We start from the raw sequence: 23,937 nt of genomic DNA on the forward strand, positions 1-23,937 counted from the left end.
GCGGAACGAAACTCATTTAAACCGCGCGCGCCACACGGAGCATTTATCCGCTCGGCTCAAGTCCAAACGGCAGTGCATTGAGCGGAGCGCGAGCTCACGCAGACGCGCCTCTGATCGTTTTGCTCACGAGATCCAGTGAGAAGCGCTTGAGTTCAGCGAAGAACACAAATGTCAAGTTTAAACCAGTTTAAAGGCAGATTAAACACCGCTGACAAAAAGGAGAAACACTGCGTGCAACGATACAGTCAGAATCTGAATTGATACTGAATCCATTTAGCCTACCATGGATTTACTGTAAGGTTAGCCTGGAAATATGAACTGCACCATGAAATGTGGGATATACATATTGAATTGTATAATATTATTAATGTTGACAATGTATTATGACTAATGGAATATAAGTACAGTATTTAATAATGTATTTAGCTGTCAGGCTATTGTTTTTCATTCAAAAAATACAGAAAACAAAGTTATGCCATGATAGTGAGGAGCTAAGTTATAGGCTATACCTGGTTTTATCTGTGGTTATCATGATCTAAATGCATGATACTGAATGACCAATGGTTAATTTGAATGCAACTCAAACAGTCAGAATATTACTTTTTACCAAATAAAAATGTGGTTGTTACATAAGAAAAAAAAAAGGAAAAAAAAACAGATGTTACTGTTTTTGTTAGTGAACATACATTTAAAGAGTAGTTTAAAAACACAATTAACACTCTGGTTTATACAACTTTGTTGCAAAAATCTGCCTTTAAACTTGAAAAAAATAAATATTTGACATATATCGTGATAATTATCGATATCGACTGATATAAAAAAAATTATCGTGATAATTTTTTTTGGCCATATCGCCCAGCCCTATATCATCTCATACATTTCTTATTTAAAGCTACACTGTGTGATTTTCACCCCCATCTAGCGGTGAAAAGGTATATGACCATCCAGTGAATATTAGTTTCTGTTCCTCTCAATTCCAATTTCGTTTTAACTCCTACGGTGGCCAATATAGTCCAAGATTAACATGGCTTCCAGTTCGACCTCGTCAATGAGTGTTAACTCAAACGTAAACGCGAAAGACGAAGCTTGAATTAACGGGTATGTCCCTCTTTGGCTAATGTACTTTTCAAGACTTTCAAGACATTAGAACCCCTTACCCGTATGTATTTTCAATGGCATATTAGCAGTGGTGGAGGAAGTACTGAATCTCAGTACTTAAGTAAAAGTACAAATACCCGGATAAATATTTACTTTAGTAAAAGTAGAAGTAACACAATGACAACCATACTTAAGTAAAAAGTAAAAAGTACTCTATTTTAAATGTACTTTAAGTATTAAAAGTAAAAGTACTTGCATAACAGTTTATTATCTTAATGTCTATTTTCTAATGAAACTTGCTACTTGCTACTTAACCGGGCTTTTACCCCCTCATAACTTGAGACAGGGAAGTTTGAGAATTTAATTCATTATATTACTCTCCACATTAAGTGTGATAGGTAAGAATAAAGTGATATCAGTTCATAAAGTTATAATAACATAGACCGTTTCCCGGGAGGTACACATAACGTTACTTACAAAAATAAGTTATCAATGAAATAAATTCAGCAAATAAATGTTGTACTAAAATGTAAATGTTTGACAATAAATATATAACAGTAATAGAATAGCTTTACAGTAAACAGTTTTTTTTTTTTTTGCAGTACTAGCCTATCTTATATTAATGACGCAAGACCATGTAAACAAACAAAAAAACACAGCCAATGTCCAAAGTTGCAATTAGTTAAGATAACGGACACAGCGCATCAATGATCATCATGTTTGTAGCATGATCCAGGGGATTAAAACGTCCAAAATATATTTCAGGCCTAGTGGAGTTGGTAACTAATAATAGTAGTAAAAGTGTAAAGTTGCATACAATGGAAATACTCACTAATGCAAGAAAAAAAAAACTACCTCAAACTGTTATCTGAGCTGGTGTCCAGTAACTCTAGTTGGAATTTTCACCCCGATATGGCTGCCGCGCTACCGAAGCGCCATCTAGTGGCCGTTACCAAAAAAGCATCAGAGTTTCGCCTCTTGTTCTTCTATACTCTTAATAACTATGTTTGGCAGTAAACGAGATTAATTCATGGTGTAATTCTGAACCTCTTGGCTTGCCATAATCCTAACCAAACGAAACATATATTACACACGGTGTGTTTCCTATGCACGTAAAAACTAATTTTCGCGTATGAGTTGCATGATAAACACACTGCGTGCGAGACGCATTTAGTTGATATACTGTATCTATGGCAACCAAACGTCACTGGTGAGACAAACGTGCAACGAATGATTACGTCAGATTACGTTTTGGCAGGGTAAAAACTGATCAGAAAATGTAACGAAAATGTAACAGAAGTTGTAGAAATGTAGTGGAGTACAAAGTATAATAATTGCTGCAAAATGTAACGAAGTAAAAGTAAAAAGTAGGCACTATTTATTGTACTTAAGTAAAGTAAAGATACGTGAAAAATGTACTTAAGTAAAGTAACGAAGTATTTGTACTTCGTTACATTCCACCACTGCATATTAGACACTCACGAGAATACTTTATTACTTGAACGAAGTAAATATACATTAATGAGCACATATATTTTTGAAAGAACTAAGTGTTTTTAGCTAAGAATAAACTAAAAGAGTTACACAGTGTAGCTTCAATTTATCAAAGTCAGAGGTATCAGCGTGAAACTCAAACATTTCTCATAAAATCTAAGCATAGTACTACTAAGCGTAGTAGCTACATTTCAGCTTATTCTACTAAAATCTAACATTGTTCTTACTAAGAATTTTTTTTGTTAACTTAACTTAATGTCCAATAATTTGTTGAACTTGCTTAAAATTTCTTAGTAATCTGTACTGTTTGCATGCTATGCTTACGTTACTCAGAAAAACCTTGTAAACATTACTTGACTGGTTTGAGTACCATTTTTTCATTTCTGTTTCTCAACTCTCATTCACAAAGTCTGTAAGGTCAAAGTTCAATTGATGGCATTTTTATTTTCAGTCATTTTCCTTTCCTTATTTCTTCTGATTAATTAACTAACTGAGCAACTACATTCGCCAATGTGTCATAAACAAACAAAGGTGTGCGTGTGTGTGCCTGCTTAACTAAAGTTTGGCGACAAATTTATACCCAGAAGTGACCAAAACCTGACAAAATCTCCAAAAACATTCCTTTAGGTACATCCTCATTTGCAAATCTGTTATAAAATAAATTAATTAAAGGATTTTTAAAAATGTAAAAATGCAGAAAGTTTTGTGTGATGGCTAGGATTAGTGCAAGGCAATAGAAAATACAGTTTGTACAGTATAAAACCATTACATCTATGGAATGTCCCCATTTAGATAGCCAAGTAAACGTGTGTGTGTGTCCATGGTAAACCAACATTATGGGGATAAAACGTCCCCACAAAGATAGCAATATCCGAAATCCTTGTCCTTGTGAGGAACATTTTTAATGAAGAAAACTGCTATAAACACGATGTGGTTTTTTTTAGCTATAAAGAATACTTTTTTATGTTAAAATGCAGAAAGTTTTCTGTAGATAGGTTTAGGAGTAGGGTTAGTGTAGAGGGATATAATATAACATTTATACAGTACAAAAATCCCAATCTATGGAAAGTTCCCATAAAACATGAAAACACAACGTACGTGTGTGTGTGTGTGTGTGTGTTCAAAGCTATGGATGTGTCTCATTCCCTGTCTGCTGCAAGCCCGACTGCATGGTGTTCAGCCCACCCCCACCTTCAAACACATGTAGGCTAGAGACACTTCATTTGAACACATACATTAATTATTGATTTTTTTCAATCCCTAATCCTAAAGAGATCTAATAGTCTTCAATTATGCATTCCATGCATGTCTCATACCATAATTTGCTCTTCCACTATGTTTTTTTGTAGCATTTTATTAAACCAGACACTAACAGCATCTCGTCTACAATAACTCACATCCAGTTTATGTTTGCTCTGTGTCATTTTCCTGTAATTCAAGTGTCATATGATTATCGATTTTATAGGAACATCAGGATGAAGCCATTGAAAATGTACATTTAAATGAACGCCGCGCTTCTATCTATCAGTGCGTGCGCTGCGTTTCTAGAATAGGAATATTGCGACAATGCGGCCTGCATTCAGATTCATTCCTCAGTCTTGAAATGACTGCCCTCTATGAAATGAGCCTTTTAGAGGACCTAAATTATGGCCATCAGTTATTTAGCTCTACTAAACGGGGAAAGAAGAGCAGAGCGAGAGTGCGAGCTGCAATCGGGGGTGTGGAATCATGACATGGTTAATTCCCGAGTGAGTCGTTGGGCCATGTTTCTTATCATTGCATAATGATGATTGGTTGTACACACGCGTGCACACACACACACACACACCTGCTAAAAATGCAACTGAAAAAGGACTCCAAACACGAAAGAGAGCATTCTGTGGCTCTGCAGTAAAATACACTCCTTGACAAATTATAGATGTATATATTAGGACATTCAATTGCCCAAGATTATGCCTCGGCTGCTTAATAAGAGTTGTAAAAGGAAAACTCATGCATTTAAATATGCTTTTTAGCCCTGACTGGCTCTTTTTTTTTTTTCTTCTTGGAGGACCATTGTGGCACCAGCAAGATACGCCACAGTATTATTTCTGTGTAAACTAGCATGGTTGCGTTTACATATGAATGCCATCTTAGTTTTTCTTATTTTCCTCAAGCGCACAAGTCACTTTTGGTCCATTAGATTCTAATTAGTTCAAGCCCCACAGGCAGAGAGAGAGAGAGAGAAAGAGTGAGTGAAGAGAAGAGAGAGACAAACAGAACATGAGTGAAAGAGAGTACAGGAGGGGAGGCGTGAGCTTGTTAAGGAGTTGTCCTTTTCAGATATCCAAGAGGCAAGTTAAACAGCTGAAAGTAAATTCAGATTCCTGTTACACAGAAGGGGTAAAAAAGATTCTTAGTCTGGATTTTCAATGTCTTTCCAATAAAATGACCAAGCATTCATTAAACCGATACATTAATGCACAATATTTTTGTAAAGATTATTAAAGGGTTAGTTCACCCAAAAATGAAAATTAAGTCATTAATTACTCACCCCCATGCTGTACCAACCCCGTAAGACCTTCGTTCGTCTTCGGAACACAAATGAAGATAATTTTTATTAAATTTGAGAGCCGAATCAATACCACATAGGCTCCTAAGGGAATGACACTTGACGGCCCAGAAAGTCAATGAAGAAAATGTTTAAATATTCCATGTGACAACAGTGGCTCAAGTATAAGTTTATCAAGCGACGAGAATACTTTTTGTGCGAAAAAACAAACTTTATTCGACTATTCCTTTTCTTCCTTGTTGGCCTGAAACAAGACTTCAAGAGATTTCCACGACGCATGCGCGAGAATTGCGATCTCCTTTAACTACTTCAGTTCAGTTCTCGCGCATGCGTCGTGGAAATCTCTTGTTTCGTATCAGGCCAACAAGGAAGAAAAGGAATAGTTGAATAAAGTCGTTATTTTTGTTTGTTTTTTCGCACAAAAAGTATTCTCGTCGCTTGATAAACTTATAGTTGAGCCACTGTAGTCACATGGAATATTTAAACATTTTCTTCATTGACTTTCTGGGCCGTCAAATGTCATTCCCTTAGGAGCCTATGTGGTAGTGATACAGCTCTCAAATTTAATCAAAAATATCTTCATTTGTGCTCCGAAGACGAACGAAGGTCTTACGGGGTTGGTACAGCATGGGGGTGAGTAATTAATGACTTAATTTTCATTTTTGGGTGAACTAACCCTTTAATTTACTGAATTGTTTATTTTGTTAGCCCTTTCACAACAGAGAAAATTAGACAAAAATGTTTCAAGAAAATGTATGTTTAGATACTTTTACTACGAACAGCATAACATAATTATTTAAAAGAATTGTATTTGTGTTGTTTTAACTCCAAATGGTAATGATGATATACAACATTTGCTCAAACTGAACCCTTCCAAGCTCCAAAAGTTAACAACATATGTTTTAATTTATTATTCTGCTATTGTAACTCTAATATCAGGAGAGTGTTATACTATCGCGACAGGAAGAGATCCATCCGTGTTAGATACAGATCCGGGTCGCTAAAGACCCGAATATGTAATAATGATTTGCGAAACATTCATGCATTTAAGGGTTAAAACATACTTTTAAGATTTGAAGTACACTATAAGTGTACTATCTACAACACAATTCTTTTTCACAGGGGTATTAAGACGTGATAATGTTTGTAATATGCTACAATGAAGAATACGGCATAAGAGAAATGACCCAGTAAATAAAATAAAGTAAAAAAGGAAAGAAGGAGGACAGAAAGTAAGAGAGAAAGAGGTATGAAGAGTCATGGGGATGTTTTGCTAAAAACATATTGTGGATGAGTGTTTCTGATCCCTCGGTGACCTACTTGTTGGATGTGTGGGTCTGTTGCTTCCATCCATCCCAGACACCACACCGTTTTTTTTCTTTTTTCAGTTTCATCTTCGGCACCACCAACTGATAGCTGATGTATGAGCCTAATGGTTAATATATGAAACACAAAGTCACTACATGTTGACAGGTACGTTAGCACATGTAATATGTGATTCTTTTTGAAACAAATCATTTCTAGCCCTTATTCAGAGTATTTAGATAGACATGCTGTGTCGAAGCTGAACACAGGCCGTAAAGAAGCTCTAGGGAAGAAATCGTGTCCAGATCACAAGGCTCCCCAGGTTGCTATTGAGATTTAAGGCTCAGATAATCTTATCTATAAATAGGTATAGCTCTTTCTGTTTTGTGTTTTATGCATCACTTTTTATCACTGCAATAACCATCATAGCCAAAGTTTATGACTATTGCTGTCGAATGGTACCCTCAACCCCAGTAAGCTTTGAAAAGGGGGCGCATCCAAACCTTTGCCAAAGAATGAGAAAGAGAGCCAGAGAAGATGGAGTAACAAAAAATATAAAGTATTAGGGTACATTTACACTAGGGCTGCAACAAATGATTATTTTTGATAAATATTTCGTCAATTATTTGTCAGCTAATCAGTAAGTTTGGAATGATTATTCAGCTTTTTTTAATTAGTTAAAACAGTAGTTGTTTAATGAATTTTGAGCCAACTAAACAGGTCATTAAGTTTTCAGATTTCAGTTCAACTCAAATCACACACAAATGCTCTCTAAGCATTGTTTAATAGGACCACTGCTTTTCTTAGAACTGAAACAGTAAAGGGACATTTACTTCAGGACACAAATAATGGTGAAATATTAATCTGCAAACAATTCTTATAAATATAAAATTACAATCTTTTTTTTACATGACAATTTAGCTGACAGACACGTTCTCTTTGACTCCTAAGCTCGATCAAGCCTAATTCTATGCAAAATAAATAATCACATTATTGTAATTATATTACTATTATTAGTAGTATTACATTATCTAATAAAGAGATTCACGTTACCACTAGTTAGTTAGCTCCAGCTGGAGAACACTCAATTCTCATTTGGTTTTAAGTTTTGTGAAACTTTCCCAAACCTTGCTAGTTTGGATTTGTTTGCACTCTGTCATATTTTGCACATTTTTTTTTTCTTTTACCGCAATAGCTTTTGTAAAAGGGCTGCATTACACTCTAGCGCCACAGCGCCGTAGCGGTCAAATCACAATATTTCGCACCCTTACATTAGGCGAGATTAAACGACTACTCGACAACAAAGATATTTGTCGACAATATCGACTAATAGTTTCGGCCCTAGTTTACACAACAAAGATATGCTTAAAACTGAGAAGTTTTTCTGCGTATAGATGACACCATTGTTAAAATGATTCCCCATTCACACGGATCCGCGAAAACTATTAAAAACGCTGTATACTGCTGCCAGGCCGTAATACACATGTTCATGAAGTCATCGTCTTCAGAAATTCACATTTTTATTGTTTACACGGAGACCACCTTGAAAAACGAACTTGCTTGTTTTAAAAGTTAGCTTTTTCAGGCAACCAAAGGTGTAAATGAACAGCCAAAACATATAAAAAGTTTTACGTTTTTAGTTCAAAACAGTGTCGTGCAAACAGCCCCTTAATCCCAAACAAAGCTCACTGGAAAATCATGCCATTACATTTTCGCAAAAGTACAAAATGCAATTCACTACAAAAGGCTATTTCACACAAATTATGATTATATGGGCCGATTGTTGACTTTTTAAATAAACACTTTTCGCACAGTTCCTTTCACATTACTATGTTATGATCATAGACTGTAAAAAAAATATGGACGTAAGTATCCGTGGCGTCACCTGTAGGTTTCTGAAGAGCATTTTTGAAGCCTAAAATGGGCGTGGATGGCCGTCACCATCTTGGCAGAGCGTCACCGCTCGTCACTACTGGATAAAATAAAATGGGCAAAGAGGTGGGACGTGGGTGGAGCTGAGGTGCTAAATAATGCTACTAGCCTCGGGCTAAAGCCAATAGTTAAAGTTAGTTAAATACTATTTACTTGACTTTTTTTAATCAACTTCATTGATCCCACAAGGTTAAGAGCATGTATACAACAGTACATAACACAGATCACACATTTCTCACAACATACAAGCAGTCAACTATGTGTCGTGATGTATTATTATTCTGCTAGTTAAAAATGTATTATTATACAGTAACTTACTAAACACCCTTAATTATGCAGAACTTTAAGGTTTAATATAATTTAAACGGATAAGTTGTAAAAAAAAATGTACCCCCCTCACAGTCGTCATGAAGGGCAAAATTAGCGACATAGACCAAAATCACTTTTTGCTCCAGGCTGTAAACATGTTTTTTTCTGCTGTGAAGTTGGGCATTTTACCATGGGGGAGATACAGATTTGACTCGCTTCTGCAGCCTGCCTCAAGTGGCCACTCGATGAATTGCAGCTTAATTCACTTCCATGTTGGTTTCAAGAGAGAGACAGGGAGGTTGCTGCTTGGTTATGACCTAAAAGCTTTTACCATAATGCATAATTTGTAAACTAATACATTTTGACATGTTATAGCACACCTGGTACATTGCACTGGAGACATGGAGAGCTTGAGTACAAGTCATGATAAAAAAATGAAAAGACTCTTCAGTAAATGCATTTGTATCACAAGCTTGCTTTTTGTTAACACTATTGGTTTCAGCTGGATCACCAGACATTTGATTTCTGAACCACTGCGACACATACAACAACCAATGGAATAAAATGTTGCCACATTCATCTATTTCAGAGACTTTTATCACCACTCACTGGACACTCCACATTGAAAGTGCTGCAAAACATGCAAGAACCAAAGTAATATCCACTGAAATGTCGCCAAAGGTACAGTACGCTTTTCCAATAAGCCTGGGTTGATTGTTTCAAAATTACAACTTTTTACATTTTTGTCTAATAAGGAATTGTTCATTTTAATAAAGTATCTCTCCCAGTGCTAATAAACCACGGCAAAAGAGAAGAATCATTGTACAGAAAGAGGAAATGTAGAATTGGTTGGAGTAAAATGCACTCTGGATGACCCGTCAGATTACGTGGGTCGGCAAACCCTGAGTGAGCAACAAGGACGGTAGCTCTGGGAACGGCCAGCACAAATGGAGGTGAAGCAGAGAAAGAGGTTTAGTGACACCTGCTGCAAAAACACCCCCCCCCCCTCCCTCCCCCCTAAAAATGGACAAGCACTTAAAAAGTAGAATTCCCTCAAGACTCCGTAAGAAAATAAATAACCCAGAGCCTCAACGGGACATTGAAATTTCGAACATTTCATTTTGTGCCTTTTAAGAATGCCCTCAAGTGTGGAGGCTTTACCTTATACAAGGAAACATTTGGACATTGAAATAGCCATCGAATGTGAATTACAAATTGGCTAGGTATGCTTTTCTGTGGATATAGCACCAGAAATGTGATAAATGTGACGTGTTTGGCTCTGGCAGTTCATTAAGAAATTATTTTTCCAGCTCTGTAAATCTTTAACCTGTGTTGTACAGCACAAAGGATTGGCCCTTCTGAAAATAATAAAGAAAAAGTAACAATATCGTACCATCAAGGGATAGAAGTCTACCATCAGCCGAAAATAATAACAATGCAGAGAAAGCGAGAGAACACTCACAGCTGTGTGTCGGCACCCTTTGCTACAGTGGTAGCGTTAAAGAAACAGTCCCTGAATGGACTAATATCATGGCCCAAATTCTGTTGTTTTCTGTAAAAGCACTGGCCTACCATAGCATTGCTAAGAAATTTCAATTATGTTCTCAAAGAGCCCATTGAGAGTGTCAAGCAACCCTGTGACATGATGAAAGGCTAGCCTTTAATGTTATGGGGGATTAAAGATAACTTTTGAACGATCCCTTGCTCAACGTATAGGCAGTGCCTCTTTCACCCAAGCATAATACGTTTTCAGCTGCCACCATTTTAATTACTTTCTTCTAAAACTTTAACCATATTGGCCTGGGTTAAGAGAAACACGATCAGCAGGTTGGCTGTGATATTGTTTGTCTAGCCCTGTGTTTGAGTCAAACCTATGCAGGTATCCCATTGATTGCATAGGGGTGCCACTTAGGTTCCTAGAGAGGGCGGGCTCTGAAAAACATCCATCTCACAGTAAGACTGAAGCTCCCTTAATGATCCACAAGTGCACCATAAATTATACTAATGGTTTTTAGCCCTTGAACGCTAACCCTTTGTTCCATCCAACTGGTGCAGCCACTGATGTCTTCATGAAACCATCTCGTGAACCGCCGCAGAAGCAGATCTCGGATAAATTGATTAAGTTGCCAGTAGCATTAGCTAGTTAGTGAAGCTATTTAGACAACAAGTCAACCTAAACATTGTGCTAGATGTAGTAAGTATTGACAGGCCACAGTAACAAGGACTGTAATGAGGATAATTTCACCATTCTAGAGATGTTTGATAAGTGAACAAACTAATTAATCTTTCCAATTAATCAGTTTAACCCATCTAAACCATTGAACAATTGGTGGTTCTCAAGACAACAAATCTCTGAACATCTCCTTTAAACATGCCTGAGTGATAATCATATGAGAACCATGAATAGATGGTTTGACTAAGAACTTTTTAATGCATTAAAGTGGTAGTTGCGTCGATGTCAACGAAGGACAAATCTCTCAGATTTCATCAAAAAGATCTTCATTTTTGTTCCGAAGATGAACGAAATTCTTAAAGTTGGTGTGAAACGGAAGTTGAGATTGTCATTTTTTCCTTGTCGTGACGTACACTCACCGGCCACTTTATTAGGTACCCCATGCTAGTAACGGGTTGGACCCCCTTTTGCCTTCAGAACTGCCTCAATTCTTCGTGGCATAGATTCAACAAGGTGCTGGAAGCATTCCTCAGGGAGTTTGGTCCATATTGACATGATGGCATCACACAGTTGCCGCAGATTTGTCGGCTGCACATCCATGATGCGAATCTCCCGTTCCACCACATCCCAAAGATGCTCTATTGGATTGAGATCTGGTGACTGTGGAGGCCATTTGAGTACAGCGAACTCAATGTCATGTTCAAGAAACCAGTCTGAGATGATTCCAGCTTTATGACATGGCGCATTATCCTGCTGAAAGTAGCCATCAGAAGTTGGGTACATTGTGGTCATAAAAGGATGGACATGGTCAGCAACAATACTCAGGTAGGCTGTGGCGTTGCAACGATGCTCAATTGGTACCAAGGGGCCCAAAGAGTGCCAAGAAAATATTCCCCACACCATGACACCACCACCACCAGCCTGAACCGTTGATACAAGGCAGGATGGATCCATGCTTTCATGTTGTAGACGCCAAATTCTGACCCTACCATCCGAATGTCGCAGCAGAAATCGAGACTCATCAGACCAGGCAACGTTTTTCCAATCTTCTATTGTCCAATTTCGATGAGCTTGTGCAAATTGTAGCCTCAGTTTCCTGTTCTTAGCTGAAAGGAGTGGCACCCGGTGTGGTCTTCTGCTGCTGTAGCCCATCTGCCTCAAAGTTCGACGTACTGTGCGTTCAGAGATGCTCTTCTGCCCACCTTGGTTGTAACGGGTGGTTATTTGAGTCACTGTTGCCCTTCTATCAGCTTGAACCAGTCTGGCCATTCTCCTCTGACCTCTGGCATCAACAAGGCATTTCCGCCCACAGAACTGCCGCTCACTGGATGTTTTTTCTTTTTCGGACCATTCTCTGTAAACCCTAGAGATGGCTGTGCGTGAAAATCCCAGTAGATTAGCAGTTTCTGAAATACTCAGACCAGCCCTTCTGGCACCAACAATCATGCCACGTTCAAAGTCACTCAAATCACCTTTCTTCCCCATACTGATGCTCGGTTTGAACTGCAGGAGATTGTCTTGACCATTTCTACATGCCTAAATGCACTGAGTTGCCGCCATGTGATTGGCTGCTTAGAAATTAAGTGTTAACGAGCAGTTGGACAGGTGTACCTAATAAAGTGGCCGGTAAGTGTATATCCGAGTGAAACGGCTTCTGAAATTAGAAAAAATGTAGGGGAGGGCTTGATTTCGTACTTCGGGAATTGATTGAATCGTTGACGGTTGGGCGTTGCAAACAAAATGGAGGCAGATTTGAATGTAATTCTCTGAGAGGCGGTGCACCGATAGCCACACGCTCGTCGACTCTGGCCCTTTCGCCATTCCAAGTAACCGAAATAGAAGAGAGGTCGTTTCGATGGGGGAGGGAAGGGTAACGTATTTGATTAAAGATTATAAGGGTACATACATTTTTTAAAAAAAAATATGAAGTGCACAGATAAATCATTTATAATAAACACTACAATATAACATATAAAAAGAAGATTTGCCAAATTTGATTTTTATGCCGACTTTGGAAGGGTTTGGAACGACATGAGGGTGATAATTAATGACAGAATTTATTTGTATGTGAACTAACCCTTTGACACGTGTCTTGTGTTAACGTTAGTTGTCTTGTATACTTTCATGTCTTGGTGTTCATTAAAAGCATCTTTATTCATTCTGCATCAAGTATCTCGTCTTTTGGAGTATACACACAAATGAAACACCAACAACTTGTTTTACTTTTAACGCAAATTATGATTACACGAGCAGGTTATTGAATTGATATCAATAATGTTTTCAAACGAGATACAACATTAAACTTTTAGCGCCATTCACCAGACATATTTCTGAACCGCTACGATGTGTACAACAACCGAAAACAATGGTCAGATTCAGGTTGTTTTAAATAAAACAACGCATGCTTTTAGCACTTTGAAAGTGTAGTGAAATATGCAAGAGATGTATGAGATGGCAGATATGGAAACAATATAGAGCATGTAATACCAGACTACATGATAACGTAAAAAGAATAGGTGGAATAATCCTTCAGGTTGAAGCAGTACAACATGAATTCACAAATCATACGGAATCATTTACAGTGATTCTCAAGTGAACATCTCATTGACTCAATGAACCAAGAACCATCTCTTTTGTATGTCCGACATGTAATGAAACAAGAATCAATGTGTGAATTTATTCTAAATGCATAGTGAAATTACATAAAAGAATCAGAGAAAAAAAAAACAGATTACACCATTGAAACAAATGAAAGACTCTGCCTCAATATAATTTGCTTGCCTTGAGGCTAAAAATATATTTTGCTAGAATTTACGGGTGAGCTGAGAAGGCCATGCTGAGCGCTCTTAAAAACATCTATTAAGCGATGGGTAATCATCTGGATATAAGGACATTGGAAATCAGCCTGATTTCAGCTCTGAAACACTCTGTCATTACCTTCATATCAAATCTACAGTGTAATTCTCCATCTTATTAGCTAAAGTAAAATCCAAATGAAAACAGATGCTGAAAACTCCATCCCAAGAGTAATAGTCCACCCACGCCTGACTGAGCGTGTATAAAGTATAGCATTAATCCTCTATGGAAAAAATATGGTTTTGTACATCTGTGTTAGAGCCTCGGCTTAGACCTAAATAACAGATTGAACCGTCACGCGGAAGCGACAGCACCTGATTGGCTGGCGATGACAGATTTCCTCTCAGGGTACGGTCATCTGTCCGCACCTCCAGAGTGTGGCTCTATCTCCTCACATGAGGCTACTAGAGCGGCTTGAGCATTCCTGAGGATCGCAGCGCTCATAAAACCCCTCGCAACAGCCCAGAACAACATCAAACTTTCGTTTCACACACCGTTTCACAGTGTCATGTTTTGTGTCATTTATTGTGTTCCGAAAATACACCCCTGCAGAGTCTTCTTCCAATAGTGCAGTATTCCCCATGCGGCAGCCTGGCAAAGTTCACTTCGCTCTACTCCCTGGGTTCTTCGTTCTACAAAGCTGTGCATTGCCCAAGGTGATGGTATTGTTTTGGTACGTTATGATGGGAAGGAGAAACAAAGGAAGGTGAAACACAGGACAGTATCGGCTTGTTCGAGAGGTAGCTCTCTGCAGATCTGCAGCAGTCTTCTGCTGTGTGTTTGCGTTGATGAGAAGATTTTTCGTGTGCGTGTGAGTGAGCAAATGGCATCTTTTTGAGACCTAAAATGCTCATTTAACATTAAAGATGTTTCTGCAGAGATAGTCTGTGTCAGGGCTATTATGGTTAACTAAAACAAAAGTAAAACCATGAAAAAGAAAACATTTTTGTTACTTGAAATAATATAAATGTAAAAGGGACACTTCAACCATTTGCATGAAGCATTGTATCGTTAGAAACCCAGTCATAGTTTTGAACGGTCATGCATTATTCCCTCATTATTTTTCCCTGAGACAGGAGAAATAAGGATTTCAGTGTTGCAGTTCCTGCTTATAATGATGTTAAAATCGTCATTTTGCCTCATTGTAAGCAGGAAGTCCCATATCTTGGTAGAGGGGCTGAGACTACAAACACTCGGCCCTTATTTTCCCAGGGAGTGGAACCCACTCATGTTCGTGGCTACTTTTACGAGTTAACCTTTTACAAGTTAACTTTTACCATCCAATTTTTGCACCGCATATGTTCTGACTGAACATCCCGGTATCATGCAAAAATTCACCATTTCGAAAAAAAAAAAATCACTAATGACTTTGCCATCTAACTAGAAATGTTGTGTGAAATGAATTTCAAACTCTGAGTGATTTCTCTGTTTGTGGGAGGGTTAGTGGGAGTGGCTCGCGAAGCTGTGCAATGTGGTGCATTGTGGGAGTTGTTGTCTTTCACACAAATGAGCCCTAAAGTTAATTTATTTCTTTTCTCGGTCAAGAAGTCACCAAATTCGAAATGAATTGTACATTTCGACTACATATATGGCCCACTTTCAATAAAGATTAATGTTGCCACGGGTGAAATGCTAACAATAAAATATAAAAAGAAATGTAAACTTATTTTATTCCTAGTCTCAAAGGCAACATTTTTTATTTAGTTTAGCATGATGTACTAAAATAACTAAAACTTAATTTAAAAAAATAAATAAACTAATACAAATTTACAAAACACAACAAATAAAAGTTGAATGTCTTTAACTAAATTTTAAATGTTAACAGATGATATAAAAATAGAAACAGTTTATAAATATTTTGTACTATGTCAAACTAAAATATTTTCATATTTTGAGTTGGGCCTGCTAGTTAAAAAAAAAAAAAATATATATATATATATATATATATATATGCCAACTGAAATAATTTATAGCTAGATATATCTTCTACAATGAGTGAAATGAGATCCTAACAAGAAAGAACCACGGGAAAATGTCTATTATAAATATAAAGATTTTAAATATTTGTTCAAAAATGTTAACAAGATGGAAAACGTTTGTAAAGGAATATGACAATTTGCAATGGAATGGACAGGAAGTTATTATTTCAGGAAGCGATTTCAGTTGCAAAGAAACTTCACATGCCATTCAGGATCTTAAAATAAAATAACAGATTTCTATTCATTTTTTTAGTTCATGAACGAATACTCTGTGTTCGAGGAACTAAGCAAAGAATACCATGATACATCTAAAAAACTAAAAAATAAAAATGTAATACCATCACCTATTTTTGCATGTCCTTGTTAAAGGATTAATACTACTCTAGACCAAATGGACTGGTGAATGCCGGTACAAAAAATCTGTCAGGTAAAGTATTCCTCAAGAAGCCAAAGCGCTGAGAGGCAGTTAAGGCGGGATTGAGGTGAAGAGTGATAAAAGGAGAAAGAACAAGCCCAGCTGCCACAAGAGGTGCACAATAGCACTATCCACAGATATAATAGCACGTCCTGCTGCACCAAGGCAGTTTGGTTAATCTCAAGCGCACTCATCACATCAGCACTTCATTACCTCATGTGTTCCTTTTATAACAATTCAAATCTCTGACCTGGCTTGCACTTTACACATGGTTTCTCAGTTAATTTGTCCATCAAACCAACTATCCAATCCCCTTTATTTATTTATTTATTTATTTATTTATTTATTTATTTATTGTCTTTTTAAGATACTCTTCCCCTTGTTTTTCCACTGGTAGACATGGACGACAAGCATCTAACAATCAGAATCTATGCAGTGGTTACAACACTCAACTTCAGACGACACACCCAGACCACCGAAAGTCTGTCAACTGGCTGTCTGATGGGAATGTAAGTTAGTAGAAAGTTAGAAGTTCCAATTGGTTAGCATGCTTTACACGACGTTTAAATTCGAGGTTCACAAGTCTGCTGGGAAACGAAAGCAAAGCATACAAAAAAAATGTAAAGTATTATCTTATAGGTAGGGCTGGGCGATATGGCCAAAAAATCATATCTCGATATTTTTTGGTCAAATGGCGATATATGATATATATCTCGGTACTTTCTACGTTTTCTATTTAGATAAAGAAAATCTTTATATTTAAAATATATATATATATATATATATATATATATATATATATATATATATATATATATATATATATATATATATATATATTCACATTCGGCCCAATGACAAACAATGTTGATATTGAAGGATATGGAAACAAATATAATATAGGCTATGCAATATATTATGTGCAAAAAGCTTTTGTTTTTATATTGACTAAAAGCTAAACTAAAAATGAAAATAAAAACAAAAACAAACGCACAAACTAATTATATTAGCCTGCATTTGATTACCCCATTATAATCACTTACACTTTCATTAAAAATATATACTTGTAGGTTTAAAATTCCACATATGGCACATTTATTTTCTCCAACAACAAATATTTTAGCAATATGTTTATTTTAGTCAGAATTATTGCGTACTACGTAGTACTATTCACGCGCATGCGCGCGCCGGCGCTCGTTCAAGGAAGCATGAATTTTAGCGGAGATTCACTTTCAGAAGCTCGTCCTCTTCTGACATGGACATATTTACTTTACTTTCTAACATTTACAGTTGGAGAATATACCTGTGAAATGTAAGTTGAGCACTGAGGAAAGCACCACATCTCAAACGCATTAAACAGCGCAAGTATATCTGTCAGTCAGCAACAGTGTCTGTCAGAGCATTTGACAGGGCGGCACGCTGCCTTAAACTTGTTAACTATATCAAAGTGATTTTGACGCAATTAATACAAGCTTGTGTCATGTTTAGGACAAATTGTACTACGTAGCCTAGCTACTTTCACTGCAGCAGCTCACACTGCAACCTCCGCTATTTTTCAAATGTGCTCATATCAAACTACTGTATCGATATAAACGGTATTGCCTCATTCCATATCGTTTCAAAAAATATAACGATACATCGTACATACTCGATATATCGCCCAGCCCTACTTATAGGATTTGCCTAAAGTTGGCAGGTTAGTGGTCTTAAATCTTCAAAAGATACAAAAATGCATATAAAAATGTCCATATGCATACTAGGCCTATTTTTCAAATGTGTGGGATCAATAATAAGTGTTTCTTGAGCAGCATTATTTGAATGATTTCACATGCAACACTTAATACTGGAGGAATGATGCTGAAAATTCAGCTTTGCATCACAGGAATAAATTAAAATATGAATATAGAAAACAGTTTCATATTTCACAACATTACTGGGGGGGGGGGGGGGTTCAGCCTTGGTTAGCACAAAAGACCTTCAAAAACGTTAAATCTATACCGACCCCAAACTTTTAACTGGTAGTCAGTGTATACCACGTCACATGTATATACACACAAGATGTAATTGGCCAGAATAAGCTACAAAATGCAACAGACTTTATATTGATACTAATTTATATTATACACTGGCTATGCTGTGTAAGAGAGAGACGTTAGATCTGTACAGCACAGCAATTTGTGTTTTGAACCACAGCATGTCTTTGTGTACCTCTCTAAACTGGGAAAGATGTTCTCAATTGTCTGAGAATAGCCAAATCAACAGTGTCCTCAGCAAAGGATGGAAATTAAATTTCACAAGCTTTCTAATGGAATCGTGACACAGCTCAGATGGAAAGATGCATGGTCAGATTAGACAGAATGCCGTGATTTTCTCAGACCAACGTCCTTGACTGCTTTTGTCAGTGTTCAAACGTTTGTACAATGCCAGTTGTGATAAGCATATTTCAGTTTTTTCTGCATATTTCAGCCCTTTTTAGTAATTTAGGCTACTTTTTTCACATTTCACCTGCAAATTGTATTTGAATACACTTAAATCTTTCCCCGCCAGCATTGTGTCTACATGTCTTTCCCCACCAAAAATGTTCACAAAAGTTGCATGAATATAAATTCATTGAATGTATATCTGAACATGCAATTTATCAGAAGAAAGAACAAAGCCTCTGCTTACAAAAAAAACTCCTAGCCTCATGCATTCTTTTTTATCAACACTTGAAAATGTTTAAGTTTCATAAAAAAGCAACATTTTGAGCAAAAAGCTGAGAAGTTTGTCAAATCGGATTCAGAACAATGATCAAAACACAGATGGAATAGACTGAGTCTAGTCACATAGCTCATTCTGGATTGACATTTTATTCAGTAACATTATGCAGATTTGATTTATATGCTGTTTAATGTTGGTGTTCGCATTATTTTAAATAACATGATTACATATAAAATCACTTGTTTCTGCATCTTCCTTGCACGTGTTTTGATCAGGAGGTTCAGTACTCTTTCAGTAGATCTGTAATAGCGCCCCCTACTGTATAACAGAGAACACACGAATTGTCAATGGCAAGAAAGCATTGGCTCACAAATTAAGCCTAGTTCACACTACATGATTTTAAGCCCGATTTAAGCCAGATTTGCAAATCGCTGAGCTTGCAGACAGGTCAGGGTGTTATCGCATGCAAATCGCGGGGGGTTAGCGGGCGATGAACGCTCGCCAATCTTTTAGTAAGAGCCAACAACGCATCAAAGATGCTCGCAGACGCCTCGCCTCGCCTCGCCCAAAAAAATATATACCATGGTAGATATTCAGAGCTGTTGCACGACTAAACCCCACGTGAAATCATGAGCTATAGCCAATCAGAGCAAGGCATGGGTTGAGGTCAGTATTCTTCGCTGGATTTTGGTGCTCGTGCCGTTTCGCTCAATTTCTGGGCATGACAAAACGTGTTTTTTTAGACAAGATAGAATTGTTGGGTGACAGAGTTGTTGTCAACTCGTGTAGTGCGTGACCTCCTGTTGTGGATCAATCACGTTGTGTCGTGTGGTGTGAACAGCTCAACAACTTAACAACTTGAACACTCCTGATTTCACAGAGAGCAAGTCATGCAGTGTGAACCACACAGTTGTTTTCAAATCATGTATTGTGAACAAGGCTTTACGAAAATGTACGTCAATGGCGGGGAAATGTAGCCTGGATGCCAGCTCGAACTCCGCCCACAACATTTTTTGATCGGGAAGTTCGGTCTGGACTCAATCCATTGAGGAGTAATTATGATCAGTCAAAAAATGTCCGGGCCAATCAAATTGCCAGGGTGGGCTTTATACGAAGATGGACAGATGATCTGCAGGGACGTAATCATCACGTTATCAAATAGCGCTTAACTGGTTTCCCTCAAAGATGACTGCAACTGGAGAATTGAGATGTATAGATTCCACTGTCGTGTATGTTGTAAAATAAATCGACAGCGCGTTAATTTTAATAGACAAACAGAAAACTGCAATCAAGGCAATTGTCGATCAGAAAGATATTTTTGCCATCCTTCCTACAAGATTCAGCAAAAGTCAGCTGGCTCCGATGGTCGCTAAGAAGATGGGACGCAAAGAAAAGCCTGTGGCTGTGGTGGTTTCTCCTTTGGTTGCACTCATGGAAAACCAAGTAAAAGAAGCAACACTCAACACTCGTTATTTTACTTCTTCCAGTGTGCGTGCAGTTTAGTTCTGTAGTTGACAACTGTGCATTGCACAGTAGTTGACTTACTGCATTGCTCTGATTGATTGTAGGTCTACCGACTCAATTGAGTGCAGAGTTGTTGTTTTTTTCCTTGTTCGGTTAAGACACGCCTCATAATCAAAGCCCTATGGAGCAGTATCAGACTCACATTCTGACTAGAATATGAGTATGACAAAGTCAGGCTAGGGGAAATGGTTACATGAAGTAGCAAGAAGGGCCAATTCTCAAAGCCTATTTTTCGATGGCCTACACTAGAAGGCAACACACTAAAATGGCAATTTATAAATTGGTGGCTAAATGATGTGACTGTAAGATCTCATTCGTATGTTTGTGTCAATCTGCTTACTCCTCACTGAAGGTTAGGTTTAGTAGAGCTTCTTGCTACCTTTTTTTAAAAAAAATCGTACATTTTCTTACCAATCAAATCACACAAATTCATTCTAAATCTCCACCTCATAAAATACTCATGATTTTACATAAGATTGGGTTGAGAGGGCCACCGTGAAAGCCCCGAGTTTCGTTCCGCTTGAAAGCTGTTAAATACGTGGTTTTGTGTAAAGGTGAAATCGTTAATGTTTTCTGTGTTCAAATGTTTTTTGTTTGTTTTTTTCTAATCAGTTTAATGTGCCAAGACACCTTTAAGTAAGTGATTTCTGACTGACTTTATAGCTTTGCTGTATTTGTTTGAGCAAGCTGGCTTGTCAGCTTCAGGCTCAGCTAATGGCTTGAGTTTGGGGCGGGGCTACCTGCTTGTCCAATCAATGATGGACAGAGACAGTCCAGAACTATAGGGGAGTGCGGGGCACAATCTAATCTCTTATTTTGCCACATTTAATTTATTGGACTTTCACAAACAATGTTGGAATTTAAATGTCAAAGTATGATTTTGTTTTTCACTTTGTAGGCTACGGGATTTGTTTACTGTGCATTGATCAAATGGTAGGACCTAGAAAACAACTTTAAGTCTTCATTGTAGCAGATATGTTGCTTGTGTAAAAAAAAAAACAAAAAAAAAAACTAACTTAATTATTTTTTTAATAATTGAGCCAAAACCAAAATGTGTTCGGTTGTTCCGTGTTCTCCCCTACATTACAAACTTCAAAAAACAACTTACAAATCAGCTAGTTTTGTTTTCATTGGAGAGATTTCATTTTTCTAACAGAAAATACCAACACATTCTCATCCTTTGGCGTCATATAGGTGACGCCATGACATTTCGTCGAAATACTACGCACATGGCACCCTTTAGCGTCAATATAACACGCCCTGTTATGGGTAGGGTCTGCGTCTCATATTGACGTTAAAGGATGCCACTCACCTGTATGACGCCTTGGGTTCTGCATGTTATATTGACGCTAAAAGGTGCCGTGTGCGTAGTATTTCGACAAAATGTCATATGGCGTCACCTATATGACACCAAAGGATGAGAACGGGCTCGAAAATACAGATATTAAAAGACACACATGAACACACATTGCCATTGATAGAATTAAACATGGTCTTTCAAAGGGGATCTACAGGCAGAGAAAAGGGGCTCCAGAAATCTCTATCACCACATTTGTCATCCATTTAAAACAGTGTGCATGTTTTCCCAGCCTTTAAGACATTTGAAATGAGAATGCTAATACTATGGGGTTTTGAGTGGGTTCATGTACTTGTGGCCATCACAGTACATTGCGTTGACTCTGTGGAGGCTTAACGCATTCCTTTATTTCATCAAGGCTTGATTACTTCTGTGAAGATTCTCCCCCTCTTTCTGATAATCTGATGCTCTTAAATGAAAGCCTTTTCATTGTTCTACACTTTCTCATTTTCCTCTTTTGTGCTCAGTGGACCCTTTAGGGAAGTGGCTCATCAGAGAGAATGCTCATTTATAGTGTAACACCAACACGTCTCAAAAATGTTGTCATGGCTAAAGATATGTGGATCATTCCTTATATATAGCACATTTATGTCTCAATATACAGGATCAAATATTACAAATATACATTTTTAAAGGTAGAAATCAAGCAAGCTTTTTTATGAAACTACACCAGATTCACATTAGTTTGAGGGGATGTTAAACATTACACAATTCTAGGACGAAAAAGTTACAATTTATTTCTGTCAACTACACTGTAAAAATATTTTCAAGATTTGTTATCACAACATATTTTCTTTTGTCAAATCAACTTTATAATAATTGATTTAGTTGAGATAACTTATTTTGAGTTTCTGATGGTTAGATTAATCCACTTCATTGTATTAACTCAGTTTTTCCAGTTCAATCAACTTAAAATTTGAAGGCAACCCAGGTTACTTACTTTTTTAAGTTAAACCAACAATTTATTTTACAGTGTAGTAATCACAACATTTGTTCTTTTGTCAAATCAACTTAAACTATTTATTTAGTTCAGATAACATATAATTTTGAGTTTCTGATGGTTAAATTAATCTCCATCATTGTATTAACTCACTTTTTCCAGTTCAATGAACTTAAAAATTTAAGGCAACCAGGTTACTTACTTTTTTAAGTTACAGTCTATATTAATACTCTAATAAGAGTTAGTTTACATGTAGTTGCAAAGTTGCTTATAGTAAATAGAATATCCAAAGTGGATCATCGAAATACAAGTGTTTTTCACCAATTATAATGTTCCAAACAAAACAAAATTCTTGAGAATATTGTTTTGTTTTGGAAATCCTTCTTTTCTCCAAACAATGGGTAATATAAAGCCTATGGAAACAAGCACATAGGATATGCTGTACATTCTAAGCAAAAGAAGTGTTAATGGGGTCCTATTATGCCCTTTTAAGAAGTATTGATTCTGTTTTTTGGGTGTGGTATGTTTTCATGCTTGATTGTTCAAAAAACACACTATTATTCACATATTTTACATTACTACAGCGCCTCTCTCCCCAGTCTGGCAGTGCCTAATGCCAGTTCAGGAAATATCATGCCTCTTTGTTATTCAAGCTCTACTCAGATAATCTTAAAGATGGCGTCAATTTCAAACTATTTCGAGCCTGATTCAGACCCTGACAATGTTAACGAACAAGAGAATCTTACTGAACAGGTTTCAAGCACAGACTCTGCAAGCAGTGATTTCATAGAATGTTTTCAGAGGGATGTTGTTGTTGTTTTTTTCATATTGATACGATGTTATCCACCATTTAATCCTATTTGTCAGAAAACTATGGTAATACAAACAGTTATCGATCACAAAATCATGGATAATTTTCCTCAGGGGCGGTGAACAGTCTTAAAAAAGCAAGAGCTTACAAAAGCTTCACTTCATCAACTGTTAATAGAAAACACAACTAAAAAATAATAAGACGTACTTACAAGATGTGATCCATAATCAGGAAATCCCTTTGTGTGTGTAGCCTGCATTGTACTCTGTCTGTCTGCTGTTCTCTGTAAAATGTGCAGAGCACAGAAAAATGTTGAGGTTATAATGTTCAGGAACAGTGTTAAACATACATTTTTACCTCTCTAAAGGGGCTTTCACACTAGACACGGTATGCGCTGCGCTTATAAAACCCATTCATTTCAATGGCTTGCGTCGCGCGAAGACGTTTTGTTGCTGCGTCGACCAAAGCGCAAGCGCAGCGGTGCGCACCATTG

The 23,937-nt window shown here is 37.2% G+C and overlaps 1 protein-coding gene across 1 annotated transcript in view; it reads right to left on the reverse strand.

Annotated features, from left to right (window-relative positions):
• Nucleotides 1–23,718, reverse strand: part of ppargc1a (peroxisome proliferator-activated receptor gamma, coactivator 1 alpha) — a 296,143-nt gene extending 272,425 nt beyond the window's left edge. Inside the window, exon 1 of the mRNA XM_089121964.1 lies at nt 23,656–23,718. Coding sequence (XP_088978090.1) covers nt 23,656–23,703 — 48 coding nt within the window. The 5' untranslated portion in view covers nt 23,704–23,718. The remainder of the gene's footprint in view (nt 1–23,655) is intronic.
• Between the last annotated feature and the right edge of the window lie 219 nt (nt 23,719–23,937).

The sequence above is a fragment of the Pimephales promelas genome, chromosome 1 (genome assembly GCF_988280905.1).
Source record: "Pimephales promelas chromosome 1, fPimPro1.hap1.1, whole genome shotgun sequence".
In the NCBI taxonomy this organism is placed as follows: Eukaryota; Metazoa; Chordata; class Actinopteri; order Cypriniformes; family Leuciscidae; genus Pimephales; species Pimephales promelas.